The sequence below is a fragment of the Sceloporus undulatus genome, chromosome 2 (genome assembly GCF_019175285.1).
Source record: "Sceloporus undulatus isolate JIND9_A2432 ecotype Alabama chromosome 2, SceUnd_v1.1, whole genome shotgun sequence".
In the NCBI taxonomy this organism is placed as follows: Eukaryota; Metazoa; Chordata; class Lepidosauria; order Squamata; family Phrynosomatidae; genus Sceloporus; species Sceloporus undulatus.
In genome coordinates, this window is record NC_056523.1 from 333,863,113 (window position 1) to 333,872,755 (window position 9,643).

Below are 9,643 nucleotides of genomic sequence, written 5' to 3' on the forward strand. Positions count from 1 at the left end.
TATTTATATCCCACCTCTCCCTACGGCATCCATTAATGGTATGTGCTGCAACCAAGTAAGGGGTGATGGCTACTACTGGATTCAATCTCATTTACTAATGTGTTTGTTACTAAAAGGATTTCCTCTATCACCTTTCTATCCAAGAAGCATACAAGAAGTAAGGATAGAAACTTTTTCTTTGAAAAGGATTTGCAAAAAACCCACTTATCAGAATCTAGCCAACATAGCTTTAAGGAGGGATGAGAGGAGCAGAGGGCCATCCAATCCGACCCCATTCTGCCATGCAGGAACTCTCAGTCAAAGGAGGTCTTTTGTTCCGTGCCTCATGGGCCACCTTTCCTGTTCTCTATTAGGCCTTGAGACTGTGGGGCTGAGGACCCCCTGAGACCCCTGGATCTCAACCCCACAGCTGCTGGGAGGATGCCATTCAGAATAAAAATGCCAAGCCCAACAAATGAGAAAAACACCCCTATATCCACACCCTGCTTAGAATAGAATGATAGAGTTGGAAGAGTCCCCAGGGGCCATCCAGTCGGACCCACTGCCATGCAGGAAATCTCAATCAAACCCCCTGCCCTCTCTTTGAAGCCCTTTGCCAGTTCAGACATAGAAGAAAGGAAGGTCCTGGAGGCTTTGCTTTGCCCCCAAAGGAGGCTCTAGTCAGGGTGACCGCAAAGGAGGAGAACGTTCAAGAAAAATGGAGGACACGAAGACATACAAGCTAAAAATACTCATATACACTTTTCCCTCCATATTTGCTAGGGTTAGGCACACAAGAACCCCGCGAATATGGAAAAAACGCAAATAACAAAAACACCATGTTTTAACCTGAGAGGATACCTCTCTAGGAATATCTAGGTCCTCCGGCGAAACTCTGTGGTCAACGTCCGACAGACGCTGACCATAGAACTGCACTGGAGGAGCTACAAAGGGCCAGTAGAGTATTCTCTCTAGGAATAATCTCTAGGTCTTTGCGTGCCACTTTTAGTTAAAGTTGACCATAGAGTTGCACTGGAGGACCTGGAGATTCCTAGAGGACATGTTAATCAAATCTGAACAATCAAATCCACAAATATCAAAGTTGCAAATATGAAGGGATGAGTGTAAATGTGGGGTGGAGAATAGAGAGAGCAAGAGAGGGACTGACCTCCCCGGCAAAGCGATGGCCGTCCACTGTGTGCTCAGAGCCCTCCAGGGCATGCTTGGACCCCCAGTGCAGGTGCAGCTGGGCCGCCTGGTACGGAAACGGGAAGCCTCCGCCGGACACTGACATGTTCCCGGGAAGGTCTAGGACGACTGGGGAGGGAGCAGAGAGAGACAGAGAGAGAGAGAGAGAGAGATGGGTGGGTGGGGGTCACACTTGAGCTTCTTCTCAGGATCCATGGGCATGGTTCTGCCACTATTGACACGGTTTACTGGGAAGGATGTATGCTTTGAACATTGAAGGGTAGAAGCATAGAGTTGGAAGAGACCACAATAGCCATCCAGTCCAACCCCCTTCTGCCATGCAGGAACTCTCAATCAAATATTGAATACAATCAGGTGTTGAATACTGAAATTTGCGCATCATGGTTGGGCTCTGCATATGGGAAATAGAAGGAGTGGGCAAATGGCAGGAGGGCAAAGGGCGACAGGGTTATGGTTTGATGACTCTGTCATTAGAATAATAGAATCACAGTTAGAAGGGGCAACCAAGGGCCATCCAGTCTAACCCCATTCTGCCATGCAAAGCATCCTCAATGACAAATGGCCATCCAGCCTGTGTTTAAAGACCTCTAAGGAAGGAGACTCCACTGCATTCTGAGGAAATATGTTCCTCTGTCGCACAGCCCTGACTGTCAGAAAATTCCTCCTAATGTTTAAGTGGAATCTCTTTTCCTGGAGCTTGCATCCATTGCTCCAGATCCTTGCTCCTTCCTCAATGTGACATCCCTTCAAGTACAGTGCGCCTGCTCCATATGCAGATGCACCATATGCAGCTTCCTGTTTATGCAGAGACCGCATCACCATTAAATGAATGGCGTGTGCAGCTGCTGCACCACCGCAAGCACAAGCCCCATTCTATTGAATGAGGCTCGAGCTTATGTGGGATTTGCCTTACGCAGGGGAGGGGGGGCGGAACAGATCTCCCGCGCAAGGCAAGGCTCCACTGTATTCAAAGAGGGCTATCATATCACCTCTTAACCTTTTCTTATCCAGACTAAACATCCCAAGCTCCCTAAATCATTCCTCATAGGGCTTCATGGTTTCCAGACCCTTCACCATTTTTGGTTGCCCTCCTTTGGACATGCTCCAGTTTCTCAATATCCTTTTTGAATTTTGGTGCCCAGAACTGGACACAATATTCCAGGTGAGGCCTGACCGAAGCAGAATAGAGGGGCACTATTACTTCCCTCAATCTGGACACTATATTTTTATTGATGCAGCCTAAAATTGCATTGGCCTTGTTAGCTGCCACATCACACTCTTGACTCATGTTCAACTTGTGGTCTACCTGGACTGCTAGATGCCTTTCACCCGTATAAGTCTCTCGTTCAGCCAGGTGTCCCCAATCCTATATCTGTGCATTTCATTTTTCCACCTTACATTTCTCCGTGTTGAAGTTCATTCTGTTAGCTGTGGCCCAGCTTTCTAGTCTGTTCAGGTCATTTTGAATCTTGATCCTGTCCTCTGGAGTATTAGCTATTCCTCCTAATTTGGTGTCATCTGCAAATTTGATAACTATGCCCCCAATTCTGCCATCCAAGTCGTTGATAAAGATGTTGAATAGCAAACTGGGCCCAGGACAGAACCCCACTGGACACCCCACCGGTCACTTCTCTCCAGGATGAAGAAGATGATCCATTGCTGAGCAGTGTTTGCATTCAGCCAGTCAACCAATTAGTTATGTATGCTTTGTTTTAAGAACAGTTGCTCCCCAGAAGTGGTTCTTCCTGCCTCCCTCACCATCTTAATTGCTGGAAACCAGGGCCAACAGACAGAAATCACTTCCAAAAACCAAACACATACGGCATGAAATAGGTCTCCTTGTTTAAAGACAGAAGGAGGTTGAGGTGACAGAACTCTGGCCACTCCTGACCAACATGTCCAGTTCTGAAAGTGGTCAGCAAGTGGCCTGGGCCCGTCCTTCCAGACCAATCCTCTCGGGGGACATTCCCAATCATCCAGAGGGCACCAGACTGCACTGGCAAAGTCCTTGCAGGAGCACAAGAGCATTCCTGCATGGCCACGCATGTGCACGCATGTGCGTGTGGACCGCGGCCAATTTTTGGTCCAGGCAGGATCTGTTTGGAGAAGGGAGGCCTGGTGCAGAGCCCCAGGGTCATGGAAAGGATAACCAGCAACTGGAAGAGCCTACTGTGTGTATGTGTATATATATGTGTGTGTGTGTTTGCAGAATTGGCGCATGTAACATCTTTGAGACCGAGGAAAAGGAAGACGTTGGTAGCGCACCCTTTCATAATTTGAACCTTTCCTCAGATGCGTTTGTATATGTGAGAGAAAAGAGAGCCTATACTTTTTGTTTGTGGGTTTTTCAGGCTATGTGGCCAGGAAATTTACAGAGAAATGTAAGGTACTGCACTTAGGGTGGAAAAACGAAAAGCACAGATATAGGATTATGGGGGAGACCTGGCCGAATGAAACTACATGTGAAAGGGATCTAGGAGTCCAAGTAGACCACAAGTTGAACATGAGTCAACAGTGCGATGCGGCAGCTAAAAAGGCCAATGCAATTCCAGGCTGCATCAATAGAAGTATAGTGTCTAGATCAAGGGAAGTAGTAGTGCCACTCTAGAAGGCAGCCATCCTCTGGGGGGGGGGTGTTCAAAACCATGGAACTATTCCCCCCCCCCACATCCACAATGACATTGGGGTGTGTGTGATGATTTCTTTTTTGCATTGGGGTGAAGCAGCATGTAGGGCTACTGCATTCCCACTGCAGCCCCTTGAGCACTTGGGGGACCATTCTCTTCCCCCTCCAAGTCATTGATCAAGGGGGCACTCCTTCTGTCCAGGCCAGCAATTCTCAACCTGTGGGTCGCGACCCCTTTGGGGGTCGAACAACCCTTTCACAGTGGTCACCTAAGACCATTGGAAAACACATATCTCCTGGCAGGGCCAGCCACATTTTGTGGTTGAGATGAGAATCACCACAACATGAGGAACTGTATTAAAAGGTTGTGGCATTAGGAAGGTCGAGAACCAGTGGTCTAGCCCATCATCCCCTCCCGCCTAATGGTGAATTTCATGGCATGTGACTCACTTGTGTGGCCGTTGTTCTTCAGGCGCAACCTTTCTCCATGGGGCAAGTTGTAGCCGGACAGCTGGACAGGGGTCAGGTGGGGGCTGTAGAGGGTGGCCCCCATCTCAATGTCAATGGGGGACTGCATGTGCCCCCCGCAAAGGGGGAACCCGGAGCTCCACTCGGCTTTGTCTGGAAGCAGAAAGGGTAATGGGCGAGCACCTGCTGAAGGACGGGGGTCCATTGGACACAGGTGGGGGGCGGGAAGGAAAAGACCCCCAAGGAGGGGTCCACACACACTTTCCCACCTGTCCAACAGTGTGACCCAGGTCTTGACCATCACCTTCTGCCCCCCTGGATCCCCCCCCCTCCAAGGTGACTGTCTGGCTCTTGCAGAAAGTTCCCAGCAGGGCAGAGGGCCACCTGGCCTCCCTGAGTAGTATCAAGGGCATACTTCTCATCAAAATCAAAACTGACAGGTGGGGACCAACCACTAGGAACAGGTCCCATTTCTTTTGTGCAAATAAAATGGCTGCCGCGCGTCACCTACAAACCCATGTCGAAGCTACGGCATTGATCTGACAAGAATGGGTCCTGAGTCGAGTTCAGAGAGGGGTCATACATACCCTGAAATCTTTCTTTTGCACAATCAAAATGGCCACCGGTTGACCTTCAAACATGCACTGATGCTACACTGTTGATCTGACAGGGATGGAACCTGTTCCTAGTGGTCGGCCGTTTTGAGACAAGTTCGGAGAGGAGTCACAAGCACCCCCAAAAGACGCAAACCAAAATGGCCAACCTCTTGGGGTTCAAAGGAGATTCCTATGGAACCCAAAAGTTAGCGCCCCCAAATCTAGAAACTCTCAAAGTCAGCACTCCTTAAAAACCTAGAACCCCCAAAGGTAGCACCCTAAAAATGTTGACACCCCCCCAAACCTAGAACCCCCACATCAAGGAAGTGGGACTAACACCCAAAGGGAGGCGGGGCACCTGTTGCTTTTGAGTTTGATGAGAAGTATGCCCTTTATACTACTTCCATGGCTGGTGTTGTGCCAGAGAGCAATAACCCTGCAGGGGTGACCCAGAGAGGGGCAGTGGCCAGGAAGTGTCCCCCCCCCCCCGCCATTGCCATGCCTGCAGGAGGGGCCCAGGGCAAGGATAGCCCCCCTTGTTTATCTGCCTGAGGAGACAGAGTTGAGGGGGGGTTGGGTGTCCCTGGGGGCAAGAAAGGGGCAAGGAGGGGACTCATGGCCCTGCAGTTTCTCAGGCGGGGGACACAGGGATGTCCCTGGAGAATAGAGGCCTGTGGGGTGGGAAGGTCAAACCTTAAGGCCTCACCTGTGGTGCTGCAACCTACCTGGATGAGGTCCAAAGCATAGAGAGAGAGTGAGAGAAAGAAGAGGGTGTCCTGAAGTGGGACCTTACCTGCGTAGCTCCAGTGGTGGGGGTCTCCATGGCGGAGGGAGCCTGGGAAAAGAAAGAATCATAGAATCCTAGAGTTGGAAGGGACCCCAAGAAGGGCCCTGATCCAGTCCAACTCCCCTTCTGCCATGCAGGAACTCTCAATCAAATGTGAGTAGGATACCTGCTGTGAGTAGGATACCTGCATGTTTGTGCATTTGGGGGGGGGGACACATAAGGCCATCCCAGTGACCCCCTCCCCACCCCAGCTGAGTCACCCCAACCCCACATGATCCCTGGGAGCCTTTGAGGTGAGGTGGGGGGAGTGCCAGGGTCCCTAGAAGGGGAGGGGGCAAAGTGAAGCAATTCCCTGAAGCGTCAGCTTGCCTGCCCCGCAACTCTGTGCTTTGTGAACAATGGAGTCCCCCCAGCTTCACCCTAGACCCCCAGGCAATGCCTGACATAGAGCCATAGAACCCTAGAGTTGGAAGAGACCCCCCCCCAAAAGGCCCTGATCCAGTCCAACCCCCATCTTCTGTCATGCAGGAACTGTCAATCAAAGCAACTCCATTTTGACAGGTGGCCATCCAGTCTCTGCTTAAAGACTTCCATAGAATCATTCCATAATGTCGGAGTTGGCCCAGTGGACCTGGCGCATGTGCAAAGTGGTTTTTCCTTCCCCTAGGAAGGAGGGAGCCCCCCCTCCCCAGAGCTGTGTCCTCCCAGCCTCCTTTCCCTCCCTCTGCCCCTTGGCACACAGGCCTGCCTCACCTGCCAAGGTGAGACAAAGGTCCTTGCTGGCAAAGGGGGTGGGGCTGCCCCTCCCTTCCCTCCAGGTGCCTTCCCTCCCACACCTGGCCTTGCCCACAGGTTGCCATGGGGATGGAGGGGGGCATTGCCAGGGCCAGGAGGGCAGGGAGCGCATCAGCATCAGGTGAGGGAGGAGGAGGAGGAGGAGGAGGAGGCTGCAGAAGGGTCCCAGCAAAGCTTCCCAAGAGCCCTGCAAAGGGGGGGGATCATTGCATTGCATTGCCAGAGTCCTAAGCCCCAGACTTGGAGGGAGAGCAGGGGGGACCCAGCCAACAAACACAAGAGGTCAGAGGGACCTTCAACACCCCCCATCCCTGTCTTTCCCCCCATCATGATGGAGATTGCAAAGAAAGGACCTTTGGGTCTTGCAAATGGGTGCTAAATTCCCTGGACTTTGAGGGTCCCCCAGTTGCAAGAGACACCCCTCCATATAATAATAATTTGTTTTATTTATATACCGCTATTCCAAAGATCATAGCGGTGAACAGCAAGTAAGCTAATTTGCCCCCAACAGTCTGGGGACTCAGTTTAGCTCCCTCCTCGGAAGGATGCAAGCCTGAGTCGAGCTTGGGCCCTTTTGCTGGTCTTGAACTCACAACCTTGTGGTTTTGAGTGACTGGCTGTAGGACAGGCATTGAACCACTGTGCCACCAGGGCTCCTAACTCACCTGAACTAAGAACTAGAGCAGCCAAATGCAGGCCTGGGACTAATTATTTTATTTTCTAACATCTTCATTTTTCCTCTCCTCTATGGCTTTTAAACCTTTCCTGATGAAGGATCCAGTGATGTTTCAAAAGCTTGCAGTGTGTGTATGGTGCATTTCAGGGGAAGGTATCCCTGTTTGGTGGGTTTTGGGGTCTTGTTGGATTCCCCCCCATCAGACCTCCATGTGCGCATCTTCATCCCTCCCCAGAAGTAACTGCAGGCCCAAAGGCCCAGGTTTGGAGGGTCAGGGGTGTGTATTTTATGGGGGCTTGCCCCCTGGGACCCCCCCCCCCGAGGGTCCAGCTGAGCCAAGGTTTTTAATTTGGTTGGGGGTCTCCTGCCCAGGCCCTTGCCCCACATTGCACTGGCCCTCAGGTCTCAAAGGACACACACATATCCCAGACAAATGGACCACTTCCAGGGAGAAGGGGCCCTGCAGGGATGGGTTAACCATTAAGCAAAATAAACCCATTAAGGGATTTTCCATATCCAGATTTCCCATGGACCAGGGCAAATGGTGCCGCTGGACCAGGTCCCACAGAAAAAGAAAGACTCCCACAACAAGTGAAAATATGAGATACACACACAACAAGCCCTCCAGAGCCATATAGGTTTAAAGCAAACCTGGACCCCATCTTACTCTGCCATTGTATTTGATGGGACTGGAGCATCCACAGATTTGGACCAAATCCCTCTGGGCCCCAATGGCCCCCACTTTGGTAGGATTTGGTCCATTTGGATTTTATTTTTTTATTTGTTTGGAATTAGATCTATACAAAATCTCTTCAGTGCTCAGGGCCTCTAAAGGTCTCAGCCCAGCCCTGGTTGCCTGAAAAGAAGGTTGGATGACCCTAACTCCCTGAAAGAAGATGCCAAGCCCCTACCCCAGATCCTGGCCTAACCCCACTACTAACATCCCTTCTTTCTCTGGGAGGCTTTCCCATCCAAGGGCTGCCGATGGAAAGACAAACACCTGGCCTCTCCCTCCCAGACAATGGCCAGCTTGACCAGTCAGCCCTGGGACCCACATGGCCCTCCCTTCCCCCAACCAACCAACCAACCAAGCGAGAAGGGGGTCCTATTTCCCCCCCTTCATTGTCCCTCTTTCTCTGGCCTCAGCAAACCCCCCCCCATGTCCTTTGGGGCTGGAGGGGAGGGGGACTCTTCCATGGGGAGGGACAGAGACACAGAGAGAGAGAGAGAGAGAGAAAGAAAGAAAGAGAGGGCAGGGGAGCAAGAAAGCCAAAGCCAGGAGTTGGCTGGAGTGGGGGGACCCCCTTTCAGAGGGGCACAAAAGCAGGCCCCAGATCCATGCCCCCCCCCCATCCCTGCTCTTTTCCCACAATCCCTTCCCTGGAGAGCGGGAAGATGCCTAAAATGGTGGAGGGTCTGGAAACCATGAAGCCCTATGAGGAGAGACTCAGCCAGCTGGGGATGTTTGGCCTGAAGAAGAGAAGGTTAAGAGGTGATATTAAAGCCCTGTTTAAATACTTGATGTGATTGAGGACGGAGCAAGCTTGTTTTCTGCTGCTCCAGAGAATAGCACACAATGGAAAACTGGATTCAAGCTCCAAGAAAAGAGATTCCACCTAAACAGTAGGAAGGATTTTCATAGAATCATAGAGTTGGAAGAGGCTGCAAGGGCCCTGATCCAGTCCAGCCCCCTTCTTCTGCCATGCAGGAACTCCCAGTCAAAGCATTCCTGACAGATGGCCATCCAGCCTCTGTTTAAAGACCTCCAAGGAGGGAGATTCCACTACACTCCGAGGAAGGAGTGGGTTCCACTGTGGAACAGAATCTCTTTTCCTTTTAGGTCTGGAAACCATGAAGCCCTATGAGGAAAGATTTAGGGAGCTGGGTACATTTATCCTGGAGACGAGACAATTAAGAGGTGATATGAGAGCCCTGTTTAAACATTTGAAGGCATGTCATATTGAGGAGGGAGCAAGCTTTTTTCCTGCTGCTCCAGAGAATAGGACTCAGAACAATGGATGCAAACTCCAGCAAAAGAGATTCCAGCTCAACATTAGGAGGAACCTCCTGAGAGTCAGGGCTGTTTGACAGTGGAACCCACTCCTTCCTCGGAGTGCAGTGGCGTCTCCTTCTTTGGAGGTCTTTAAGCGGAGGCTGGATGGCTATCTGTCAATGGGGATGCTTCGATGGAGAGTTCCTGCATGGCAGAAGAATGGGGTTGGTCTGGATCAGGGCCCTTCTTGGGGTCTCTTCCAACTCTCGGACTCTGTGAGGGTGGTCCTTGCTGCTGCTGCTCCTGCAGCTCAAAGTCAAACTCAGACATTCCCAAAACTGCCCCAGAGCCCCAGCTTCTGGCAAGAAATGCCTGGATGAAGGAAGGCCCTGCAAGGAGTGGGGCAGAGAGAGGCTGCCCCTCTCCTCCTCCCTCTCCCTCCTGACAGAAGGAATGGGGCAAGACCCCTCTCAGGGAATAACTCATAATTCACTTTTATTGATATCCATGACCA

At 51.3% G+C, this 9,643-nt stretch overlaps 1 protein-coding gene across 2 annotated transcripts in view; it reads right to left on the reverse strand.

Annotated features, from left to right (window-relative positions):
• Positions 1–6,092, reverse strand: part of CA9 (carbonic anhydrase 9) — a 14,370-nt gene extending 8,278 nt beyond the window's left edge. Inside the window, exons 1-3 of one of the 2 annotated variants that reach the window (XM_042447936.1) lie at positions 5,672–6,092; positions 4,265–4,435; positions 1,148–1,296 (exon numbers count right to left, since the gene is read on the reverse strand). In XM_042447936.1, coding sequence (XP_042303870.1) covers positions 1,148–1,296; positions 4,265–4,391 — 276 coding nt within the window. In that variant the 5' untranslated portion in view covers positions 4,392–4,435; positions 5,672–6,092. Of the gene's footprint in view, positions 1–1,147; positions 1,297–4,264 lie in introns of both variants that reach the window. The other variant, XM_042447935.1, reaches the window with a different exon arrangement.
• Positions 6,093–9,643: the final 3,551 nt, after the last annotated feature.